This window comes from Pristis pectinata, chromosome 16 (genome assembly GCF_009764475.1).
Source record: "Pristis pectinata isolate sPriPec2 chromosome 16, sPriPec2.1.pri, whole genome shotgun sequence".
Classification (NCBI taxonomy): Eukaryota; Metazoa; Chordata; class Chondrichthyes; order Rhinopristiformes; family Pristidae; genus Pristis; species Pristis pectinata.
This window is the reverse complement of record NC_067420.1, coordinates 7,556,030-7,582,772: the sequence shown is the minus strand read 5'-3', so window position 1 is coordinate 7,582,772 and position 26,743 is coordinate 7,556,030. Positions and strand designations below refer to the sequence as shown.

Below are 26,743 nucleotides of genomic sequence, written 5' to 3'. Positions count from 1 at the left end.
GATTATCAATGGTGGGACTCAAAGAAAAGTCTGAATGTCAACCATCACTTTACTCAAACATTTTAATAAAAATGTAAAATATTACAATACAAATCAGACACAAATTCCAACCGGGCTACTGTTTTGCCATTCTACTAATAAAAGTCCCAGAAATTTCAGTGATTGCATTGCAACCACCAGCTGTTACAACAGCAAGATCTGGAAAAGTCTTTGCTCAGGACACCACATCCTCAAGAACAAATGTGATGAGTATAATTTGTCAACCATGACATCGTCCTGGTTTCATTTTCACGGCCTTGGTGGACGCATACTGGGCGGTGGAGGACCTGAAAGTGATCAGACTTGCATTAGACCATCCTGCAGCTGATTTATACATGTATTTAATTAAAAAAGATAACCACCTCAGAATTGAAGAACAAAGAGTGTTTTCAGTTTGAACCAACAATGGTTAATAGTCCGTGCAAGTTCTCTGAGAATGTTAAATATAGGCATGGGGATCGATAATTGGAGTGAGTATTCAGGACTGATTGATCACAAGATTCTGAATCAGGAAATGTCAATATTACAAAGGCAGAGGTGTGAAATGTTATGGATCGCATAGGATTAATCAATCCTCTGGGTCTATCCCAGGTTGCTAGGGAGGAGAGAGCTGGAGCCCCAAAAGAAATGTTTGCATCTTTGTTAGCCACAGGTGAAGTACCAGAAAACTGGAGGATATCTAATGCTGTTTCTTTGAGGAGGATAACAGGAATAAGGTTGGTGAGACTTACACCAGTGACAGTGAAATTACTGGAGAAAATTTGAAGGGATAGGATTCATGTACATCTGGAAAGGCAGGGGCTGATCAGCATGGCTCTGAGTGGGGGGATATCCTGATTTGCTAATTTGATAGTTTTTTTGAGGAGGTAACTAAAAAGTTTGATGAAGGCAGGACGGTATCATCTAAATGCGCCATTATCTAAATAGGATAAGGCATTTGACAGGCCCCGCATGGTAGGCTGGTCCAGAAGGTTAAGGCACATAGGATCCAAAGCGAGTTGGCTAACTGCATTCAAAATTGGGTGCTAAGGATTATTAATAAATAGCCAGACCTGGGGTTCAAGTTGACAGTTCCCCAAAAGTGAAAATACAGGTAGATAGGGTGGTGAAGACAGCATATGACATGCTTGCTGTTATGGGTGAGGGTAGAGAATATTAAAGTTGGGACGTTATCTTGGAATTCTATAAAACACTGATTAGACTCCAATTCAGCATTCAGAGCCTCAATGGCAAGCAGAAGGACCTGCCGTTACCATGGTAATAAAGAATTTTGCGTGCAGTTCTTGTCACCACACTAAAGGAAGGATGCAGTTGAACTGAAAGCACAGAGGAGATTCACCAGGATGTTGCTTGGTTTGGAGGGTTTTAGTTAGGGAGAGAGATCGTTTGGATATGTTTTTCCTGAGGCTGAGGAGTGGCCTGATCAATGTATATAAGATTATAAGAGACTATCTAGGGACAATACCCCAATGTAACATCCTCACTGCTTCACTGAGTAGCAGTAATACATGGGAGAGTTAGCTTACTTTACTAAGACCCAGGGTCTCAGAGGCCAAATAAATTGGAAGCAACGAGACAGTAGCCAGCTGTAGTGAGATGAGATAAACAGGTCCACCTCAAGACACACAATGGCATCCAGGGATGGCCATTACTATGGTAATAAGAAAAACGAAAAGGTCCAGATTAAGTCACCAAAATCCCTTAAAGTGACGAGACCTAGTTATGAGACCCACCTGCTTGTATAAACTGTCGGGATCAATCAAATCCACACTCCTCTGGCTCAGTTCCAATAACTAGGATGCTACACAAATGCAGTGGAAAATGGAGGCAACCATAGCCCAGCTACAACATGACAAAAGGATCAGACCTCCATAGAGGGAAGAGGAGGCAGATAGGTCTTGGAAACCAGATTTAACTCCACACTGCACCCTGGAATAGCACCGGAATCTGGATTGTAGAGACCCAAGGACTAATGTTTCCCGAGCCTGGGACTCCCTGTTCTGACAGAGACCTTGGGTCCTGATGGGTGGCATACAGTGCAAAGTATTTTGTATTGTTTTTCCAATTAAGAATTTGAATACTTTCACCAGTTGTCATCAATGCATCTCCAATATAATTACAAATTCAGCATAGCACAGCTCTCCATTCTATTTCTTTTTTGATATGTTTGGCTAGCTCCTCCCAACCATGTCTATGGTTCTGTCTGTTCTACTGATTATCCATAAAAAGGCATTTGTTAGAAAAGAAAATTAAAGGGGCAGAACTTCAACCCTCAGCATTGTTTAAGAGACAGATTATGACAAAAAACAATGAACTCGGATGGGAGACGAGCCTCTGAAAGAGACGGTATGTATAATGTGACATAGACATGGGTGTATTTACTACCCATCGTGTTATCTCAGAGTGATTGGTAGTGCAGGCAGCTATTGAAGCACGCTCTTAACTCTCTCTCCAGTCAGTCTCCACAACTTCTGGAGTATTTGTAACTAACATAAATGGGCACCTACAGTATGCCTGCTTATCAAGTTTGGCTCAGAAAGAAGTTGCCTCATGAATGAGGATAGTTAATCACATTGTGGGAGAGAAGACACGTAATTCTAAACAATGTTAATGACAAACTATGTTTGCACTGTTATTTTCTGGCATTAGCCCAGAAATGACCAGGTGCCAAATTCTATCTCACTAGTCGCTGCAGAAGGACTCGAATTTATGACCAGTTGCTTGCCTAGTACCATAACCAGCTATACGAGATGCCTTCTGGGGAATAAATTTCCATACATTCTACCAGTCCATAGATAGTAATTTCAAATCTTACCAAACAGTAGCCCAAACTTGCCTCTCATTCCTGGTGGTGGTGGTCTCATTCCTGGTGGCATTCCCATTGGTGCTCCTCGGCCAGGAGGCATTCCCATAGGTGGTCCCATAGGCGGCCTCATACCAGGAGGAGGGCCCATCATACCTGCAAACCAATCACATACAACAGTGGAGAACTCAAGCACGTGAACTGAGTCAATCTCCTCTTCCTAGTAAATGGCACAGAGTGCAGTTCCATGGAGTATCACTTACACAGTACAAGACTTGGGATTTTGGCGAGAGAGGGTGAACAGTCAAAAATTTTAGATCACATAGGTGGGGAAAGGGACGAGGCCCTGAAGTAGATTTTGAGTTAAAAGGTGATTTAGAAGCAGAATTACTTGCATTGCCATACATCAGTGAGTATAATGCAGACAAATGCATGGCAGAGGGAGAGATCTGGATTCCTGGGGCAATGAGGCATCTAGGGAAGCTGGGATCTGTACACATCAGACAAACTGCACCACGACTTGCCTGGGATTAACATCCTCACAGGTAGTTTTCCTCAGAAGGTTTAACCTAGCTCAGTAGGTGATGGATGGGCAGCTGACCAATGATTCAGAAGAGAAGTGGAACCAGAAATGCAAGGAAGGAAAAGCGAGTTTGTAAGGCAATGGAAATAAAGGTTAGAAAAGGAATGGAATGGAAGTTGACCCTGCCAAATGGTATATACCTAAATGCAAGGAGTATAGTGAATAAGACAGACGAATTTGGGGTATTGATAAACTCACAGAAATGTGATACTTTCACTCATATGGAAACATGGCCTGGAGAGAGGCAGAACTGGAAGCATTACATTCAGGGTTACAGAATTTACAGATGAGATGGCGAGGGGGGATTAGAAGAGGGGCTGACAATAATAGTTCAACAATCACAGCCATGAGAAATGATCTGATGGAAATTCAAAAGAGGCTTTATGGTAATTAAAGAACACACATGGAGGTAATGACAGCAGTGGTCCAAGGGAGAAGAGAGATTTTAACCAAGTTACTGACAAACAATTGACAGTGCAGATACATTGAGTTAGTACAGAGTGCATTGAGGTAGTACAGGTAAAAACAATAACAGTACAGAGTGAAGTGTCACAGCCACAGGGAAATGCATTCCAGGTAGACAATAAGATGCAATGTCAAACAAGGTAGATTGTGAGGTCAAGAGTCCATCTCATCGGATAAGGGAACCGTTCAATAGTCTTATCACCGTGGGATAGGGGCTGTTTCGCTAGACTGAAAAGTGATTCAGAAGTGAATAGTATACACCTACTTGAAGATCAATCAGTAGCAGAGAGATGGGAGGCATTCAAAGTGCTTAGGATAAACACGTTCCCTGAATTAAAATGTGGATTGCCAGATCTATGGTCCTCTCAGTGAAGAAGTGCATAGTGGATAGGATATGGCAAAACAAAAAGCAGCTTGTTTCGGATCAAAAACTTAATACAATAGACATTAAGAAGGAAATTAGGAAGCCAAAGAGAGCGTATGGAAAAAATATTGGCAAATAAAACCAAGGAAAATCTAAAGATATTTTGTAATTACATAAAAAGCAACAGGAAGATTAAGAACAGGGCGTATTAGAACCAACAAGATAGCCTGTATAGACTCGGGTGAGGTTCTTAATGAACATTTCACAACTGTGGACAAAAAGAAAGCAATGATGCCCATGTTAATGCAGAAAATATGACATAGCAAATGGGATAAATAGTGTAAAAGAAAAAGCATGAAGAGGTTTATCATCTTTGAAAAAGGATAAATTGTTGGACCTGATAAAATACATCCTCAAACAGTTAAAAACTGCATAGAGGGAAATTATGGAGGCTTTGACTACCATTTTACAATCCTCCCCAACAACACAGTGCCAGGGGAGTGGAGAACTGCTAATTTTATACAATTCTATACAAATCAAGTACAGGATAAACTCAGATATTACACGCCCATTAGTTTAACTTTGATGCAAGCAAATAATTGGAACATAATCTATGGAACAAATTAAATCTTCATTTAGAAAGGAACAGATTAGTCAGGAACAGTCAACATGAACTTAACTGGTCAGATGAGTTTTCCTTAACTTGATTGAACTTTTTGAGAGGCTAATAAAGGACAATGAGTGCAGTGTGTTTAATATCATCTGTGGATTTAATACAGTTTTTGACAAGATCCCACAAGAATACTGATCAAAAAAGCTCAGTATTCCCAAAAGAGAGTGAGAAATGAGCTAACACTGACATAATTGCAGGAAGCAAAAGGTTATAGTTGATAGGAGTTTTCATGATTAAGGCAACAGGGTTCTAAAAGGCTCAGTATTTGTTCCATTGCCTTTTGAATGCTCCAGACCTAAAGATTGTTTAATAGGATGCATTAAATTTGCAGTTGATACAAAAATTAGCCACGTGGTTGACAATGACGGTGGTCTGTTCAGCAGAAGAGTAGCAAATAGAAATTAATCCAGAGTACTGAGCGATAATACATTTGGGAGATGCAATACGGCAAGTGAATATATGAATAAGGGGAAGGTATTGTGATGTGCAGAGCAACAGAGGGACCTTGGAGTGCATGTCCACATATTCTTAAAGATAGCAAAGCAGATCTTAAGGCAATGGAAAAGGCAAACAGGATGCCTTCCTTTATTAGCCAAGGCAGGGAGTAATGTGGCACTAGTTATGCTGCAGCATGAGCACTGCATACAGTTCTGATCACCATGTTACAGGAGAAATGTGACTGCATTAGAAAGGATACAGAGATATGGCTGGACCAGAAAACTGTAGCAGTGAGGAGAGACTGGATAAGCTGAGCCGTTTTTTGGGAAGAGAGATTGTTGAGGGCAGAAAAATGAGATGTCTAAAATTACAAAACCCTACTTGTAATAAATAGGGAGGGCCTATGTCCCTTTGCTGAATGGTCAAAACCAGGAGGCATAGATTCAACAGGTTTGGGAGTTTTTGAGGGGAGATGAGGAAAACTCAGAGAGGCAGGAATCTGGAACTCACAACGTGGAAGGGCGGTAAAGAAAGAAACCATTTCACACTTAAAAAGTAGTGGGATGTATTGCTGAAGAGCTGAGGCCTGCAGGTCACAGACCTGGTGCTGGAAGGTGGGATTAAGTTGCATAACTTTTTTACTGGCAGACACAATGGACTGAATGGTCTCAAAAACTTTCTATGCTTCTTTCTATAAGTTGTTGATACTGAGCATAGGAACAGCCACATAACATGCTTGCTGCTTGATGCAAATGGGCAACATGCAAAGCTGAGCCCCAAAGATCAGGAGTCACGAGACAGCAGAGACCTATTGTGTTTCACAGTACACATCAGCAGCAAATCCAGCTCCAAACAGACGTCAAGATCAGTAAGGCACAATGTTCTATGAAAAGTAAAGAACTACATCATTGGGCAAGAATGTAAAGTTTTAAGCATTTAGCTCCTAACATGGACCTTCCTACCACAGGGTCTACCAATCATAAATTCAAGCACTAAACTAACATTTTTAATGTTGAGTTACTGCATCAGAAACAAATAGATTTCCTGCAGCAGTGCAAAGTTATTACAGGAAGTCCCCGGGTTACGAATGAGTTCCATTTTTGAGCCTGTTCGTAACCTGATTTTGTATGTAACTTGGAACAGTGTCCGCGCATGCGCACTTGAGCCAGGGATCGCGGCCGCGCATGCGCAATTGGGCCGGGGATCGCGGCCGCGCATGGCCCCAGCCACACGTACGCACTTGGCCCGGGGTTCCCCAGCCGCACATGCGCACTTGGCCCGGGGTTGTACTGCTGCCGTGGTAGGATCGGGGGCCGGGCTCGCTTACGAACCAACCATGAAGGTCGGTTCGTAAGTCGGGGACTTCCTGTACTTCAACTTTACAATTTTGCTGAACATATAAAACTATTCAGAAACTATATCCATTGGACTTCACATTTTTTCCATCGTTCAATAATATCACCTGCCACAGGTAGAAAAGAAACAAATTCTGAAATAATGAAGTGAAGGTTGACAACTTGACCCTGGGGTGTAGTTTGACAGGACAGTTTACGGTATAACAACTGTCCTGGCACCCTCTAGCAAGCTCCAGTGTATACCACTACAGCATCACCTTGCTGCCAATGTGTTAAGTTTCTCACCTGGTGGGGGTGCTCCTCGGCCCATTGGCGGGGGGCCTCCGCGGCCTGGTGCATATTGCTGAGGTGCTGCCGCGATACTTGACGTAACTGCGGCTGCTGCAACGGTTCCACGTGCTTGGGGTGTCATCACCTATTTGTATCAGTATGAACAACATCAATAAACACCAACGTCTGACTACTGTAAATACAACACGCCAAGTTTGCCATGTGTGACGCACAGCTATCTCTGCAGCTGTTTACATCACGAGATTAATTCACATAAGGTTTAGACTCCTGCACTTGTACCTACAGCATAAGTAACTTACTCAGTGGAAAATTTTCCAGTCAATGGAAAGAGCCAAGATATACCAAGAACACTCGGTAAAAAGTGCTGGCAGATCCTGTACGCAGTTATTATTTAGACATTTGCAACAAATTTAAATGGGCAAATAATTTCGCAACAATAGATGTCAGTGCACATTAATACATTCCCTATTAAGGGTATATTACAATGCATAATTGTTGCTATAGGGACAGAATGATTTACAAAACTAATTAAGGGATAAGTTTTGCCATCAAAATCAGCCAGGGCAGACAAGTCACTGCACTCAGCACCAGTCAATCAAGTTCTTTTATACGGAAGTTACAAACATGTAAAATAACCAGTTTACTGTGATGTACTCTGGCATCATAATATCTGGGTACAGACCAGTCAAGGAAAATTAAAGCATTGCAGCACATAAATGACAGAGAACAACAGTCAGAAAGATTCGCACCTGCTGAGATGGTCCTCCTACTCCCCGGACAGGACCTGCCAACCCAGCTGGAGCCTGTGGGCATTTGGTGCTCCAGCAGGGACACCACGACCTGCTGCCCGACCAATACCAGGACCTCCGGCTGCGCCAGCAAGAGGCACACGAGCAATTCCAGTCTGCAATTAGAAAACCACATGTAATCCAAGACATCCGAACAAATGAACAGGTACAATCCAATCGACTAAAACCACTGATATTCAATGCTATCTCCAATTCCTCTCCCCACAGATTTTAGGTTGTACACATAATGGGCAAAAGAGCATGGTACCTAACACGTCCCAACATAAAATGTTATAAATCTGGACAGACTTCTGCTGTTGCCTCCTCCCAATTTGATTCTCAGATTGCATCAACTTCCACCTCAATCCACTGGGGCATTCTCACCACTATAAACTGGCTCAGTGTACCGAGACAATACTTCTCTTATACTCATATTAGCAATGGCTATGATCACTCACTATGTTTGCTTAATCCTGGCAGCAACGGGGACTTTTAAAAAAATATTACCCCGGATGAGGAAATGCAGATTGTATCGAGGTGCAGCTACATCATGGTAGCAAATGCTTTAGAAGTTCACTTTTCAGACAGATGACATGCAAAATGTTATTGAGTCTTTCAAAATTTTCTATACTAGAGGTATTCAATATCAAATACATTTAGAGCTGTATTCAAGAGATTTTTTGGACCGCAGAATTACGGAATACAACGATTAGGCAGGCAAGGTATTTTGGCCAGTGAGGCGTGATCTTCTGGAAGGGGAGAATGGGTTTATAGAGAGCCGAATGGTCTACACCTGCTCCAATTTCTTTTATTAACATCTTCCACACTGGTCACTTCAAATTTACAGAGACTATATCACAAACACATCACCCACAAGCCAAGTGAATTACTGCAAAACAAGTTATTTGAAACTCCTTAACAATGACCCTAATAATATCTCGCTCAATAACTTAAGACCTGTGCTGTGTATCTGCACAGTCAAATGTCACTTGTATTGTTACCCACTGAGAAATCTATGTGGGTAACAGTACAAGTGACATTTGGACTGTGCAAGATATACACTGAAAAATCTATGTGATTTGTCATAAATTTCACTTATATTCAAACAGCCAACTCAAAATTGAACCACAGATATTTAGGTGAAAATTTGGTCATATGCGCCAACAATTTAGACAGTAACATCCCACTTGTACTTACCCTCTCCCAGTATCTTATCAATCTTCCTTGGCTTTAAATATTCTGCAACATTTCTTTGAAAGACAATAACATTTGCACAACCCACGACTTGTAGCAGACCTCCTATACGCCAGTAAATATAATAACATATACATGTAATTGAGAGTGGCAATTTTCTGTAGCAAATTGGTAAAATTCTTATTTATATTGAATTATCCAATCCTCAGAGCCTCAGCTAGAATGAAGATACTTGCGTCTTTTGGAGGAGGGTCCTTCCACTGTCATGGAAACCAGTGTTTCACCACGAAGCAAGACCAGTCCAAGAACCCCGCTTCTCCTCCCGCTCAGGCTGCTTGAGTTCTTTGGCCTGTGTAGGGGAAGCAAAAGGATTACTTTTCACAGCAACCTACAGATTCACAGTTAAACTATTTCCTCACTTCATCTGAGTCTACCAAGACCATGCCTTCAATTTCATTGAATTACTTTTGATCAGAATCAAATCTATCCTAATCCATAAGGCACGTGCAGAAATGAGAATGCCCTTTAAGTATAAGGTTTGTGTTGAGAACAATGCTGGAGGAAGGCTGCAGATGGCACAGGAAACACCTCCAAACCAAAGATGACTCCTTGGGTACAGCTCCACGATTTTGGCTAGTTCCAGCAGATCACACATGCTCTTTTTTCATACAGAGGCCCAGAGAGCAAATGCAAGAAAATCATTCGATTCAGGGGACCATCACTAATGAAGCACACATAAGATCTACTCATGTGCATTGTCCAGTTCATTATTGATGTTGAAGGCCCACAATGAAACTACCTGACAGACTGAAAGAACTTTGCTACCTTCGCTTGAGAAATGCAATTTAAAAGCACTATGTCTTGACTAAGAGCTTTTTTTGTTTAAACTGCTTCTAATACTAAGGCATTGACCTGATAACTCATTAGTTTAACAGTCGTGGGCAGATATCTCACTCCTGCACACTTGGCTTCAACTAGGCATTGTAGCTCAACAGATACCTTTACGGGCATGGCTAATTTTAGAAGACATACACATAAGCTTTAGGTGTGAAATAACAGGACACTAACTGGCAAACTTTATTTTAATCATTAGTTTAGAACTACGTCATTTAAATACAAGTAATCCGACATCACATTACTACCAGGGATAACTTCCTTGTGGCAAATGCAACAAACATAAAAATGGATCTACATTTAAGGAGGGCATTTCTGGTAGGTACATTAGAAGAGCAGCCTCTAATGGAAAACAACCAGATTTCTTAAAACAATGGTAGAAGATGAACAATTATGCAGTATTAGGGGAAAAAGTACTCCTTTGTAATAACAACATCAACAAAATCAACCCGTGATTTCTAGAGTGCCTTTAACATTGAAAAGCATCCCAAGATGTAGGTGACTTTCAAATAAAATTTGACACCAAGCCACACAAGTAGGTATTAGGGCATTTGGTCACAGAGGTAGGTGTTAAGGAACATCCCCAGGAGGCAAAAAAACCAGAGAAATTTAGGAATTTCAGAGTGCAAGGATCTGAGAGATTTGTTAGCACTTTCCTTTATGAACAAAAATCTCTTACAATATCTTCTAAAGTAGTTTGCTGTCAAATCTTATTTAAAAAGCAGTCTTTGGAAGCATCAAGAAACACTTTATATAAGCTTAAAGGCCACAACAGCTGAAAGAATGTGAGAGCAGTGATATATCTTGGTTGTAGATTACAGGAAAGGGGAAGGATGAGAGATTTGAAAGTAAGAAATGGGAATTCTAAAAACAAAGTCATTGCTTAACTGGAGCCAGTGTAGATAAGGAAACAGAAGTAATGGTTAAACGAGGCTTAGTGCAAGTTTGGACATAAGCTGTAAAGTTGAAGATGACAAGCTTATGGAGGATAGAATAAGGGAGACTGGCCAGAAGTCCATTCAAATTGTCAGAAGCAACAATGACATGGAGGCAGAGAGAGTAATTTAGTAAGGTTATAGAGATAGAAATAGGCATGGATACAGATAAAGCTCACCTCAGGGTCAAATGTGGCCCCGAAGATAGAAAGATGTCTGGTTCCATTTCCACAGTTGCCAGAAATTGAGTCAGTGACCATGGAATGGAATCTATGGTTGGGGATGAATTGCTCAGCTGGAAGAAATTTATGCCCTTCAAATTATTGGGTTTTGCACAAGCAGTGTAGCAATTTAGACACTGGAAGATCAGTGGTTAGAAGATGGGCGCAGTTAACATTGGCATAGAAATGACAATATTTTCAGGTGATAATGCCAGAGGTTGAGAAATGTAGGAGTATTTGAAAAGACAAGTTTGGGAAGCACAAGGGGAATAGGGAGAAAAACTAAATGCAAGTTCTGGCTGGAGGTGGGTGAGGGGAGGAGAAGAGACAGAGGCTTCTGATCAAAATTAGTCCAATCTTAGTGACAAGCATCCTCACACTTAATGGGAGCCAAGGAGATAAAGAGGGGGGAATATAAGTTGGCAGCTTGCACTAAGAGAAAAAAAACTGTTTTATCTCTGGGCTGGAATAATGAGCAGTTCTGGCAGACAATAGCAGAGTCCATGTGTCCCACACAGCAGGGCCTCTATGGTCCAGACTGAGTTCATGGTGAATGGATAAGGCAGCAACTAGCCACATCTGGTCAAGCAACCAGAGATTGGTTAAGCAAAGCAGTAACTGTAGAAATTGTGTAGTAAGCTGTCAAAGACGAGGTAATTGGGATTCAGAAAGCACAGTTTCTGGTGAATTGGATAAGTCTTTTTGTCCCTGGGACTAGTTACTGAAAAATGTAAGGGTAGGACAAATAATGGGAGAAATGGGGGAGGGGGGGTAGAAACAAGAAAATGATCTCTCCAACTGCAACAAAGCAAGTAGCAAGCACACAAGTTGGCGAGGGAGTTCCTAAGAATGTGACCTGGTGATTTCATGTGGGAAGAGACATCAGAGAAGGGTAGGTCTGAATTCAAAGATGAAGTTGAAACACAAGCATAGACCAAAGCTGCAGTATGGTTCAGATAATGGCTATTTTGTCTTTTCTGTCCGCATCAAACCCAACTCCCATAATGCCCAGAAATATACCTCAGTATTGAATAAACTCAACCACCAAGATGGGATGGCACTTAAAGCAATCTTGGGAAAGTACTAGGCAAATTAAATGGGACTCAAGATAAATCCCCAGAATTGATAGCTGCATCTAGGGTTCGAAACGAGTTGGCTGTAGAGAGTGGATGGAAATCTCTCTAGACCTTGGATTTGGAAAATAGTAAAAGTAATTCAAGAAAGAAGGGAGAGAGAGAGAAAGCAGAACTAAGACCAATTAGTTAAGTATCTGTTAATGGTTCAATCCTTTAAAAGGACACTTAAAAAATCATAGTACAATTAGGCAGTAGACATGATTTATGGAATTTGATACACTTATCACTGATCTTTAGAATATAACTAGCAAAATCAATAGAAGCCAATGCATATAGTATATTTGAATTTCCAAACTACACTGAGAAAATGTCAAATAAAATGTTATTGCACAAGGTACGGGCTTAAGGTATTAACATATTAGTTTGGTTAGAAGATTGATTAACAGATAGAAAATAAGAGTGGGGATAAGGGGGTTATCTTCAGGTCGGCAAGCTTAACCAATGGGGTAGCAGAGGTCCTTATCCATTTAAAACAATTTGGATGAAGAAATCAAGTCAAATGTATCCAAATATGCTGATGGTACAAAGGTTGGCAAGAAGGTAATGGACAGGTTAAGCGAGTAAGAACAAAATATAGCAAATGGAGCATAATATGGGGAAGCACAAGATGATCCATTTCTGGACAACAACAAAAGAGCAGGACTGTTTGAATGGAATGATTCTATTAAATGCTGATGTTCAGAAAGATCTGGGTGGCCTTGTACAAGAAACACGATGTTAGCAAGCTACCTGGAGTGTACAATGCCTTATGGGCATGAGGGTCAGTCACAGACAAGATGGATTGTCACAGTCTTTTCCCAGGGTAGGGGAACTGGAGAGCATCAGTTTAAGGTGAGAGGGGAAAGACTTAAAGGGGACCTGAGAGGCAAGCTTTTCACACAGAGGGCGGTAGGTATATGGAACAAGCTGCCAGAGGAAGTGGTAGAGATGAGTATAATAGGACATTTGGACAGGTACGTAGATAGAAAAGGTTTAGAGGGATATGGGCCAAATGCAAGCAAGTGGGACTAGCTTAGGAAGACACCTTGGTCAACATCGACGAGTTGGGGTGAAGGGCCTGTTTCCATGCTGTATAACTCTGTGACTCTATCTTCATGATATATAATCAGAAAGATGTCTCTCAAAATAACATAATGCAATAACAAAAGCAGAACAAATATTCTTCCTATCCATAAAGGAATCTATTTTTAAGCTTCTTACTTGATCTTCCTGAACTCATCACAATCACATAGAATAAGGTTCATGTGTTTGTCGAACGCTTTGAAGGTTCCGATGAAGATGCGCCCATCCTGAAGGATGCACCTCATTCTGTAGTCGATATGCTGAAGCATCTTACTGCTCTTACCCACCGTCTGTTGAGAGAAGAAAGTCATTGCACCAAATGGTCACCCCCCAAATGAACTTCACTACAGCCGTACTTGATTTCTCTTTACCAGTTTGGGAGACTCAAAAACTGATCAGCACTGACCAGTACTGATCAGCACTGACCAGTATTGTCTTGATTCACATTTAGCTCAAGAACAATGACAGCCATTAATATTCAAACCAACAATCCTTGACCAGAATAACTTCAAAAAACAAAGTAATACAGATTGTGTTATAAATGCAAGTTTTTATAATCGATCCTGCCATATTTTGGCAGTTCAATTCCCAGGCTTGAAAGTTAAATTACAATTACTTAAAATTACAAACTTTTTTTTGCACAAAACAGCTTCCATTTACACAAATGCTAATTAGATCTGTGTAGGCCAGGATTCTTGAACACTTCTGCATCAGGATCAAAAACAACAGCTCAGTGCCTTCTCAAGACTCAACTACATTTGACTACGACAGGACTTCCCATTTCTTTCCCAATTGCTCCTTGAGTCAGCTGCTTGTCCTTCAAAGTTTCAATGACTAAATAAGCATGCATGCATACTCCTGCCTATATTCTCTTTCTTAGCTACATTCCAATAAAGGTCCCACCCCCTTCAACATTACCTCCCACACCAAACAGCTCCCCTCTCTACCTACACTCTTCAGCTGCAAGCTGTTCACATTCATGCGGCACAGTGTCAAAGAGCAAAACGGTACACAGCAATTTACTCATATTTCTTACAATCCAATACTCTATACTTGCTGCTAATAATATTGTGGTGATTGCACAAGATAGGGTGATCATTTTGTGGAATATCTCCATTTGATCTGCAAACTTCCAACCATCCATCAGTTTAATTCCCCTTTCTGACAACATTACAAAGAAGGCCATTTCACTCTTTGACTAGCCACATTATAGTTCCTCACACAATATTGCGTTCCACTGTTTCACAATAAAATTCTGTCATTCCCATGTAGACATCTGGGCCATGTTTTTTTCTTCTATTTATTACTGTACCTTTTATCAATTATTCAGGCCTGGCTTCCATCCTATTCAGACCCCTTTGGTTTATTCTCCTTTTCTCTGCATCTTTAAGCTTGGTTTATTTTTTTCTAGTTTTCTACTAACTTTTCTATTAACAATTTCACGTCATCTACTTCAGTGATAATAAATCTGATTCTGAACTATCAATATTAGGATAATTGAAAACATCCCCTTTACTAAGCTAATGCTTACAAATTTACTCTTTTATTCTCCTCCAAATACTGAAGGTCTATAGTTCAAACCCAACAGTGTGAGTGTCCCATTTTTGTTCCATGGTGCAATCCAAATAGTCTTCCTTTGATGATCTTTCTAACACAATGGATGAGGGGGTAGAAGGGTGGGTTGGCAAGTTTGCAGATGACACAAAGGTCGGTGGTGTTGTGGATAGTGTAGAGGATTGTCAAAGATTGCAGAGGGATATTGATAGGATGCAGAACTGGGCTGAGAAGTGGCAGATGGAGTTCAATCTGGACAAGTGTGAGGTGGTACACTTTGGAAGGACTAACTCCAAGGTGGAGTACAAAGTTAATAGCAGGATTCTGGGCAGTGTGGAGGAGCATAGGGATCTGGGGGTTCATATCCACAGATCCCTGAAAGTTGCCTCACAGGTGGATAGGGTAGTTAAGAAAGCTTATGGGAATGTAAGCATTCGTAAGTCGTGGGATCGAATTTAAGAGCCGCGAGGTAATGATGCAGCTCTACAAAACTTTGGTTAGACCACACTTAGAGTACTGTGTCCAGTTCTGTTTGCCTCATTATAGGAAGGATGTGGAAGCATTGGAAAGGGTGCAGAGGAGATTTACCAGGAAGCTTCCTGGTCTGGAGAGTATGCATTATGAGGAGAGACTAATGGAGCTAGGGCTTTACTCTTTGGAGAGGAGGACGATGAGAGGAGACATGATAGAGGTGTACAAAATATTAAGAGGAATAGATAGAGTAGACAGCCAGCACCTCTTTCCCAGGGCACCAATGCTCAGTACAAGAGGGCACGGCTTTAAAGTAATGGGTGGGAAGTTCAAGGAAGATATCAGAGGAAGGTTTTTTTACCCAGAGAGTGGTTGGGGCATGGAATGCGCTGCCTGGGGTGGTGGTGGAGGCAGGTACATTGGTCAAATTCAAGAGATTGCTGGATAAGCATATGGAGGAATTTAAAATAGAAGGATATGTGGGAGGAAGGGGTTAGATAGTCTTAGGGGAGGTTTAAAGGTTGGCACAACATTGTGGGCTGAAGGGCCTGTATTGTGCTGTACTGTTCTATGATTCTATGAATACCCCTATTGTAACTTAATCAATGCTGCCACAGCCCCCTTTTACAACTCTTCCTTACTTTCTCATCTGGAAACTCTGTACCATAGTGTCCTGTTTAGTCCCTTTAAGTAGCATTTGTGATTGTTACAATAGCCATCGCTTTTAGTCACCTTGCTCTCACATGCAGCTACATAGATTTATACAGAGGCAGACTCCTTTTATATTTATTTCCAACCTTTGCATATTCTGACTTCAACCTTTTCCCTCTAGGCCACCCATACCAAGATAGGTTAACACCCACAAAATGCAGGAGGAACTCAGCAGGTCAGGCAGCATCCATGAGGGAAATAAACAGTCAACATTTCAGGTCGAGACCCTTCATCAGTTCTGTTCAGGCAGTTTCAATTCTCTCCCTATGAAGGAACAGCCAAATATAGTACGCCAAAACACCCACTAAACTAACCACTACGAAGACAGCTTTCCATTAATGTTTGGGAAGTGGGTTAAAACATTTTATTAGCAAAAATAAGAGAACTCCAGCATGCAGGACTTTAATTTACACAAGCAAAACTATGAGAGGTAAAAATCCATCACAACTTAAAGACAATCTTTAGTTCAGAAAATTAGGTTTCCCTTCACTCTCAACTTATTCAAAAATAATGTAAAATACCTTAATGTGTATTTTGTTGAATGTAAAGTTAAAAAATAAAAAAGCTCTTCCAATGCAGAAAATTAACTAAAATTAGCCGCCACCAATTTTTGCTCCGTACAATAAAAGCACTTTGCATGTTTTTTTTTATTGAATAGATCATGGGTTTTAGTTGACCCTTATTCTGTTCTCTAGATCCAGAAACATCTCAGCCAAATGCATTTGCTTTCTGCACATGGAAGAAGCCCCAGGCCTGATCATTTCCCCCTCACAACTACAATGATGAGAATAAGAACACTGCCAGTTGGCTATCAATATCAAATACGGAGATGTGTGAAAATGAGAAGAACAATTAACCAGAAGTTCAGTCTGAACAGTAATGCCTCTTGTAACAACGTTCATCGAGTTAGATCGCATGGGATCCAGGGAGAGCTGGCTAACTGAATACACAATTGGCTTGACAGTAGGAAGCAGAGGGTGATGGTGGAAGGTTGTTTCTCTGACTGGAGGCCGTGAGAAGTGGTATTCCCCAGGGGTTGGTACTAGGCCCATTATTTGTCATCTATAACAATGATTTGGATGAGAATGTACGAGGCATGGTTAGTAAGCTTGCAGATGACACAAAAATAGGTGGTATTGTTGACAGTGAAGAAAGTTATCAGGATTTACAGAGAGATCTTGATCAGCTGGGTAAGTGAGCTGAGGAATGGCAAATGGAGTTTTGATTCAGGTAAGTGCAAGGTGTTGCATTTTGGGAAGACAAATCAGGATAGGATGTTCACAGTCAGGAGTAGGGCCCTGGGAAGTGTCGTAGAACAGAGACCTAGGAGTACAAATACATGGTTCTCTGAAAGTAGCTTCGCAGGTAGACTGGGTAGTGAAGAAGGGGTTTTGGCACACCGGCCTGCATTAGCCAGGGCACTGAGTATAGAGGTTGGGATGTTATGTTGCAGTTGTACAAGGTGTTGTTGAGGGCTCATTTGGAATATTGTGTTCAGTTTTGGTCACCCTCCCATAGGAAAAATACCATTAAGCTAGAAAGAGTACAGAGGAGATTTACGAGGATGTTGCCAGGACTAGAGGGATTGAGTTATTGAGAGAGAATGAGCAGGTTGGGACTTTTTTCACTGGAGTGTAGGAAAATGCAGGGTGATGTTATGGAGGTGTATAAAACCATGAGGAGCAGCGACAGGGTGAATGCGCACAGTCTTTTCCCCAGGGTTGGGGAATCAAGAACTAAGGCACTGGTTTAAGGTAAGAGGGGAGGGATTTAATAGGAACCTGAGAGGCAAATTTTTAACCCAGAGGGTGGTCAGTACATAGAATAAACTGCCAAAGGAAGTGATTGACTCTGGCACATTAACAACATTTAAAAGGTACTCGGGACAGGTACATGGATAGGAAAGGTTTAGAAGGATATGGGCCAAAAGCGGCAAATGCGACTAGCTTAGATGGGAATTTTGGTCGGCATGGACCAGATCCATGCTGTACATCCCTTTATGACTCTTATGTAAAGCTGAGGGACTAAGGTGTCTCTGGAGCCTCTCCTCAGTGTGTAACTGCTATCCTGAGCAGGTGCAAATGGTGTACAATTCCAATGTCTCGGGCCGGGAGAGACTGAACCTTCGGAGCCACCGGATCACTCTCCCCGCGGCCCCACCAGCGTCAGACAGCAAGGTCCCCCTACTTGCAGGCTCCACCCACTTACAGCCCCTCTCCCTCCCCCACCCCCTCCCTCCCCCTTCTCCACCCCCACCCTCCCCCTTCTCCACCCCCACCCCTCTCCCTCCCCCTTCACCACCCCCACCCCTCTCCCTCCCCCTTCACCACCCCCACCCCTCTCCCTCCCCCCTTCACCACCCCCACCCCTCTCCCTCCCCCCTTCACCACCCCCACCCCTCTCCGTCCCCCCTTCTCCACCTCCACCCCTCTCTCTCCCCTCCTTCACCACCCCCACCCCTCTCTCTCTCTCTCCCCCCACCCCCTTCACCCCCATTCCCTCCCCCCCATCCGCTCCAGGAGCCCGGGCACCAGGCCGCAGGCTGGCGCCAACTCTGAAACCGACTAACTTCGCCAGCTGCGTGCGAAATACAAGCCCGGCACCGTCCATCGGGGACCCAGGGCGGGGTATCGAGCCTCCTTACCATGATTGCGGGCGAGATGGGCGCACAACCCGACGGATTGCGGAGAGGAAGAGAAGGGGCAAAAAAATTACTGCGAACGGCCGCAGGCGCCGAGAGCGGAAGCCTGCGCGTGCGCGGTGGCGGCGATTCCCAACTGCTCTGGGCGCGGAGCAGCCTGGGATACTGGCGAGCGGGAGCCGGAGGACCGGAGCCGGGCGGGAGTCCGTGGGGGCGGAGCCGGAGGACCGGAGCCGGGCGGGAGTCCGTGGGGGCGGAGCCGGAGGACCGGAGCCGGGCGGGAGTCCGGCGGGGGGGGGCGGAGCCGGAGGACCGGAGCCGGGCGGGAGTCCGTGGGGGCGGAGCCGGAGGACCGGAGCCGGGCGGGAGTCCGTGGGGGCGGAGCCGGGCGGGAGTCCGGCGGGGGGGGGGGCGGAGCCGGAGGACCGGAGCGGGAGGACCGGAGCCGGGCGGGAGTCCGGCGGGGGGGCGGAGCCGGAGGACCGGAGCGGGAGGACCGGAGCCGGGCGGGAGTCCGGGGCGGCCGGGGTCCCGGCGGCCGAAGCTCAGGGCGGCGATGGAGGAGCTGCATCTTTGACGGAGCCAGTTTTAATGGCAGCAGGGAAGCAGCAGGCCCCATCCTTTCAGATCCCCGAAAGACAAAACCATAAGATGGCGGAGGAGGCCATTCAGCCCGTCGAAGTCCGCTCTGCCATTCAATATGGCTCACCTGACACTCCCCAAGTCCACTGTCCTGCCCTTCCCACATAAGTCCTGATTCCCTTACTGATCCCACCCCTGAATATGCACAATGATTCTGCCCCCACAGCTCCCTGTGTCAAGGGGTTCCAAAGACTCACAACCCTCAGAGAAGATATCCTTCCACATCCCAATCATGAATGGGTATCCCTCATTCTGAGACCATGCTTTCTGGTTCTCGGCTATCTCATGAGAGGGAATATCCTCTCGGCCTTTACCCTGTCGAGCCTGCTAATATTCTTGTATGGAGACCCAGTCCTGACGCGGAGTCTCAACCCGAAACATCAGCAATTCCTTCCTAACACCAGATGCTGCTCGACCCGGAGTTCCTCCAGCAGTTTGGATTTTGCTCAATAATCTTATGTGTTTCATTGAGATCATCTCTCATTCTTCTAAACTCCAATATTAAATTCCCAACCCATTTAAACTTTCCTCAGGATTATCCTAGTGAATATTTTCTGAACTGCAAACCTGAAATAGATCACATTACAAACAGAAACAAACACTATTCTGAGCTCTATTATGGGAAGAGATTATCAGGTGAATATATTCAAGAATGTGCCAAAACCCTCCTTAAACAAATTCAGCAATCCAACTGACTCTTGAGAAGTGCTGGCTCATAACCACTCAAGCAGCATTTGGAATGGTATCAAGAACCCCAAGGTTATGCATCAGTGGCACTGCACAAGTGACAGAAGGAGTGCAAAGCCTCACAAACGACCCACCCACCCTGCCAGGCACTAACTGCCACATCTGGGAAAATCTGGTTCCTACATTGGCTTCATGAGTCACCACAAAACCAGAGTGCAAATAAGTCATCCTCCATTCTGAAGGACTGCCTAAGAATATGATAATCAAATTAAACTGTTGTTGGAGGATGAGGTTGTCATGGCAAAGCTGAGCTCTAGGGCCTTCTGATTTTCTTCAGTGAACAAGGTATTCATTGGGTAACTAATTGTGAGATAAAAGATCATGAGCAAAAGATGTAAACATAAAATGGCACCTTTAGTCTTTCCTCTTTGAAAAATGACTGAACGTAACTGACCAAAATTAACCCAAAATATTTTTAAAAATTTAAATAGAAGAATGCATTGTGCAACAAAGCTTTGTTTTTGCATTTCATCTTTCAGAATCTGGGCATCACTGGCAAGATCAGCAATACCCATTCTTAAACACCCCTGCATTCCTTCTGGAGAACATACTAAAACACATGTTGAGTATTTTTTTTAAATGGTGAGGGAATGGGAAATATTCAAAGGGACCTGGAGGTCCTTATACACATGTGACCAAAAGCCTTGCTCAAATGCATTATGATTTCTAATCATACTTAGTTATAAATCCAATAAAGGAAAAAAATCTACTGCTGTCACAGCACTAGCTTTGAAACCTTGATCTGGTAGTGGGATACTAAACTGCAGGCTTTCTACACATCTTTTTTGGTGGGAAAGGCATGGGTTGAGTGGCAGTGGTGTACTATTGGAGTAACGTAGCTTAAATGGTGCAGACTATAGCCAGTGGTGCAGGGAACACATCTGTAGGGTGGTGAATGAAGTACTGATGACATGGGCTGCTTTGTCCTGGACGGCATCAAGCTTCTTGGTGCTGCATTTATCCAGGCAAGTAGAGAATATGTATAACATCAAACCTCTGACATACCTCGTAGAGGGTGGCACAAAATCACAACAGGAAAAATGGTCCAACCATGGATTACAGGAAAAATGAAAGATAGTACTAAATCTAAAAAAAAGGCTTATTAAGTTGCCAGAACAAAAAAAAAGTCTGAGGATTGGGAACATTCTAGAAATCAGCAACTGATGAAAGAAATCAATAAAGAGAAAGTAAAATGAGACAAAACTAGCAAGAAACATAATATTGTAAGAGTTTCTATAGGGATGTAACAAGGAAAAGACTTAGTAAAGGCAGTTCAATTATGAGGAGAATTTATAAAAGGGGAAATAAAAAAGAGAGAAATTAAACAAATACTTTGTTAAGTGAGTGGAAAAATCATGGCAGATGTCGTACATTGTGGAAAAATATGAGTTTATCTTCTTCAGTAGGAATGAACTACACGTTGAGTATTGTTGAGTATTTTTTTAAATGGCGAGGGAATGGGAAATGTTCAGAGACCTGGATGTCCTTATACTGCACATGTGTGACTGAAAGTGTTGTTAAAATGCATTATGATTTCTATTTATAATTAGTTATAAATCTAATAAAGGAAAAAATCTGCTGCTATCACAGCACTGTCTTTGAAACCTCAATCTGGTAGTGGGATAGTAAACTGCAGGCTTTCTACATGGTTGATTATGACCTTGTGCTTCTGCCTTTATCTTGTATGTTAAATTTATTCAAGGTCATTGAATACACCAGCACAAATGAAGGGCGCCTATCAGTTCTCAGGGAGCAGAATATACCCCATCCCAGTCTAGAAGCCAACATTTACATCTTTTTCCAAGGCTACTGTTACGTATTAGGTTACTATTGGTGAATGTCCCTTTAAGACATAGTACAGTAGTGTGTGTGTGGCGTGATGAGGACGTGATGACGTTTTTGGAGGAGTGAGAGAGAGAGCGAGCGAGAGAGCGCGCAGCCTGCTGGTCTCTGTATCGATGGATGAAAACCAATGACTGTGTCTGTCACTACAATCCACGTATGGATTTTTGGAATAATCCGGTGGAGTCCACTTTTTTGTTAACCTGTAGAAGGAAACAGGTATTTGTGTGGACGGCCACGTCTCAGATGCCTTTCGGGGTGGCAGATACTTTGGAACAAAGCCACGGAGATCATCAGTGATTGGGGTGTCATATGGGTTCCATCGTGGAACATTTGGATTTCGTAATTACTCTCTATTTTCTCTCTGCATTTCCTCTTCAGTCAACGGTGGTTTTGCAGAAGCCTTTGCTCACGTTTCACCTTACGGCTTGCTGAACTGAACTTTGAGAATGATTCCTGGACTTGGAGTTTGGGAATTTGCCACACACACACACACTTCGGGTTTAGTTTTTGGGGTTAATGTTTAAGATCTAACATTTTTACTTCTAATGTTCTAACATTTTTACTTTTATTTTTCTTATTATCATAAGTAGTTATTAATAAAATAGTATTAACACTTATACATGACTTGGTGTGTTCTTTTTGTTGCTGGTACGTGACACTACATAGAATATTCAGACATACCCAAACAAAAAACTATATTTAACTAGACACCATGATATTTTTGAGCATTCAACAAGAAATGCAGAGGAGAGGCAAGAGGTGGGTAAGAACAAATCTCAAAAATTCTAATGAATAATCAACCTAAAATGTTGACTGAGAATTTCCAGCACGTTCTGTTTTCATTTCCCCCAAGAGAACAAATCTTTGTATATATGGACTCAGATGGCAATGAAAAATCCACCCAGAAGTCCATATATACAAAACAATGAGGTTTTGTACATACCTCATCACGCAGTCAGAGAACTAGGAAGTTCACCCAGTAGCTTTGGAGAAAGTGGAGACACTCAGACAATGAAAATCTGTTTCTGGAATTGAACAGGGTAGGAGAATGTGGCAATGGACTTGGGTCACCAACTCCTAATTTGGCTTTGGTTAAAAAGGAGGAACAGATTTTAAGATCAATGTCCTGGATTAGAATTTTAGTTCCAATGGCGATTAGGTGGAGGATGGAAAGTTAGATAGAAATTTAAGTGGTGCAGTAGTTGAGAGGTAATTGTTTCTGTTGAATGTGTCCAGGGCAGATTAAATTGCATTGTATTCATCATTTTCAGGGTGACATTGGGACTGGCCACTCTTTGCAAATGGAAAGTACAATCAAACAAAGTACACAGTTGAGAGATATGGAACACATGTTAATAAGTCTGTGCAGTAGTATTCCAACATCACCGGCTCAGTGCACATGCTGTTAGTTACCAATTTTTTCTGTACAAAAAAATGAAGACTCATTATAGCATATTTTTCAGTGTAAATGTTTCCATTTCATTTTTTTTAAACAGCTATCATAACACTGATCAATAAACAGTATAATAGACAAATATTCTCCCAAAATGCTATTAAAAAGTTTCACACATTGTACCTCTCACTCATGTGAGATTGTTACAAATGTTAAATGTTTTTGCTGGCATTAAACTTGAGTTTAAAGTTTCAGCCTTTTCACCATCTGCCAATGGAGAGCTGAACTTAATTAAGAAAATGATGCTCACTGATATCTACTGGAAATCCCTTACATTTTTAACAGGTTCTCTAAGATTTCTACCTCATCAGGGTAAAGTGGCCTTCAGTAAGCTTGTTTCAGCTCAAAAAATGCCTTGAAGTGCACATGTGCATTCAGCCACATCTTCAACAGCAGGGTTTGTGGGAGAAGTGGCAAATTCCATTTTAAAAAATGGTGGCATATTTCTTTAAAAGCAAGAATTTAGAACAATGTATTCTTTTCACCTTAATGGCTAAACATTGGGGCAAACATAATTCGTGTTACTTTCTCTGTATCCCCACCAGAATAAAGCACACATTTGATGAGGCAAAAGGTATAGAGGGTGCACTATTTTGCTCATATATTATGGACAAGAGCAGTACAAGATTTCAAACTGAAATAATCTGGCAGTAGATTTGTAGTAATTTTCTTATTGTATTTTCTTACTGTATTGTATTTTCACTTTTTCCCCTTCATATTATAGTTAGAATATTAGGTGGTACAGATTATCATCACCCATAAAAAGTTACTGCCCAAATCTCCAGTACTGAGATCAACAGATTTTAGGTACAATTTTCTGTTTTTTTTAAAATTAGAGCCTCTTTATAATGTGCCATTTAAATTATGTTGGATACAGCTTAGTTTGATGGCCCACATGGTTACTGTGCATGCTACCTCTTTGCCAAACAGACTAACAGTGCAGTATGTATGAGCAGAAATAATAGTTTGTTAAGCTTTTGAACTAGTCCCAAACTAGCCTATAATTGTGAAGATAAAAACAATTTACTCAATGTAATAAGAACTGTCAATTATAAATTGCCTTTAAAACTTATAGCAGTCTGCTTAACTACAGATCGCCAGACTATAAATCTGAAGCACCACATTTTCAAATTTAGACAATCATACATTAGAAGTAAAGATACAGTATGAAGCTGCGTGGATTGCTCTTAATACTTTACAACTCATCAGTTTCCCTAGAGCGTCAATTACCATCTCAAAGTGAAAACCAGTCAGCTTAAAGAACAATACAACATTCTGAAGTGGTTTCAGTTACCACATTCTCTTCAGTTAGTCTGTCTTCCTGCATCCCATAATTAAGTGGAGTAAGTAATTTCAAATCTGTCAGTTAACCTGGGTGCAGCAAAGAGACCAACCATAAAGTTGTTTCCAGTCTGGAAATCTCTTTTTCTGGTTACAATAAAAACACAGGTTTGCCATTGTAAGCAGCAAGTCTCCCTACAGTGATAATATTACTTTAAGATTAAAAATACTTCTGATGAGAGGAGTATCTATAACTATGGATTAATGGTCATCTTAGATACAATAACATTGAAGCTATCTAAAGCAAAGAATCTTTATTAACTTATTGGTTTAATTCAGTGATAATTTTAATTATGTTTAAATCTGTATGTTTGCCTATTATTCAAGTAATCTAGTCAAATTCATTCATATACTTTGCCAACACAAAATGAGTTCTTTCAGTGTCTTTAATCTAATCCGTTCAAATACCTATTCAATTCCCCTGCCAAGGTCCCAGATCAAAAGTAGGAGCCAAGCCAAAGATGGGGAGTGGTGATGAGACAGATCATCTTTCCTAAAGTTCAAATGGTCTTAAATGTGTCTAGTACTGTACAACCTTCATTATTAGCACATGCGTAACATGTGCTCCTGGACTATAAAAATTATCGGGCCTTGGGATATGCATGGCTCTAATCTATCTGCATCATAAATCACATTAAAAGAGAAAAATCAAAGCTTGAACAGAGTATGAACAACATTGGATCATAGAGCAGGTTAATGGCTGCTCATGACCCTATTCCCTATCATCTGTACACCAGCATTTCCAGTTGTCTTTGCATCTCCCTTCACAACTGGAAACCCAATGGTGATGGAGCAGGGTGAATCTTGACTAAGGAAAGAAAAATAAAGTTGGTTGGTGTCCCTTAAAAGTGAGAGCTGTCAAACAGTAGAAGGTATCCTCAGACAATAATCTTGAAGACACTCCCAAGTAACAGAAAGTGCACAAGGCTCTCTTTGTAAATTAGCTTTGTGTACAGTATTAAATATACAAACAGGATCAAAAAGGTAGAATAACATTTGATGGAGGATTGTCTAAATACAGTGAAAAATCTAGTTAGCCTGATAGAACATTAACCAACATACAAACTTCACTGTACTAAATCACATTAATCACCAACTTCTTAAACCTGTCAAAAATATTAAGCATAGAACTCTTTTTTAAAAAGGGACTAGTGTTCTGTCCGAGACCTTAGTACAGAACAGAAACACACGTTTGTCCCTCTGCTTCTTGTTATGCTGCCTTACCACAGATTATAGGACTTTGCGTGTTTCTTAACAAAGGGAGATCTCTCTAACAGCTGGTCAAATAGGGCATTATTCATTGGGTGTTATGTTTTATTAATTGTCTTTTGTGCTTGCCAGGTGCTGGACATACTGCTGTTCAGCCATAGTGATACACAAAGTCATAGCTGCTGGGCTCTTTGGGGATGGGAGGAGGTGCCTCTGGAATCTGTATGTTCTCCAGGTCCAACAGCCGAAGTTTAAGTTCCATACTCAGCAGAGTATCCAGATCATTCTTGGTCAGTTCACTGGTCATTTCTTTCCCCAGGAGGGCATTTAGTCCATCAGTCCAGATACAGTACTACAGAGAACACAAATAGAATGTTAAAAAAAAACTTCAAAATCTTTGCACAAGAGGAGAGAGTAATCCTTGACCTGTCAATAGATCATTTCTGACTTGCGTTGTCAGGAATTCATGTGTGCAAAGATTCCAAACCAAAAAAAGTCCTCAGTGAGCTTAAAAATTGAATATGAAGCCTTCCGGGCTTGCAGTTACAAGCACTGAAGCAAGAAAACCTGCAGATGCTGGAAATCCAAAACAAAAACAGAAAATGTTATAACTCAGCAGGTCAGGCAGCATCTGTGAAGAGAACCAGAAACAATGTTTCAAGTCAATAACCAGATAATTGGTCCAAATAATTGTAACCTCGTCCACCCAGATTTTTCCCGTCATCTCCAAACCTCCTCCAACTTAAAATACACTCATTTTTGGACATTTCCAGTTCTAATAATGGGTCTTTCACATGAAATATTAACTTGGTTTCTCTCTCCACAGATGCTGTGTTACATTGTGTGCTTCCAGCACTGTTTGTTTCTGGTTGCAACTCCAACCATCCT

At 41.8% G+C, this 26,743-nt stretch overlaps 2 protein-coding genes across 10 annotated transcripts in view; both read right to left on the bottom strand.

Annotated features, from left to right (window-relative positions):
- Positions 1-44: 44 nt before the first annotated feature.
- LOC127578764 (small nuclear ribonucleoprotein-associated protein B'-like) lies at positions 45-18,793 on the bottom strand. Its single transcript, XM_052031199.1, is given in 9 exon segments — positions 45-326; positions 2,876-2,998; positions 7,006-7,135; positions 7,761-7,823; positions 7,826-7,915; positions 9,230-9,244; positions 9,246-9,342; positions 13,380-13,531; positions 18,622-18,793. Coding segments are annotated over 9 exon segments (711 nt in total). The 5' UTR covers positions 18,625-18,793; the 3' UTR covers positions 45-288.
- A 4,396-nt stretch (positions 18,794-23,189) lies between these two features.
- The window catches only part of LOC127578732 (engulfment and cell motility protein 2), a 129,585-nt gene continuing 126,031 nt past the window's right edge, over positions 23,190-26,743 (bottom strand). For 6 of the 9 annotated variants that reach the window (XM_052031123.1, XM_052031129.1, XM_052031122.1 and 3 more), the window contains one exon: positions 23,194-26,207. In XM_052031123.1, coding sequence (XP_051887083.1) covers positions 26,007-26,207 — 201 coding nt within the window. In that variant the 3' untranslated portion in view covers positions 23,194-26,006. Of the gene's footprint in view, positions 26,208-26,743 lie in introns of all 9 variants that reach the window. The other 3 variants (XM_052031130.1, XM_052031131.1, XM_052031128.1) reach the window with 2 other exon arrangements.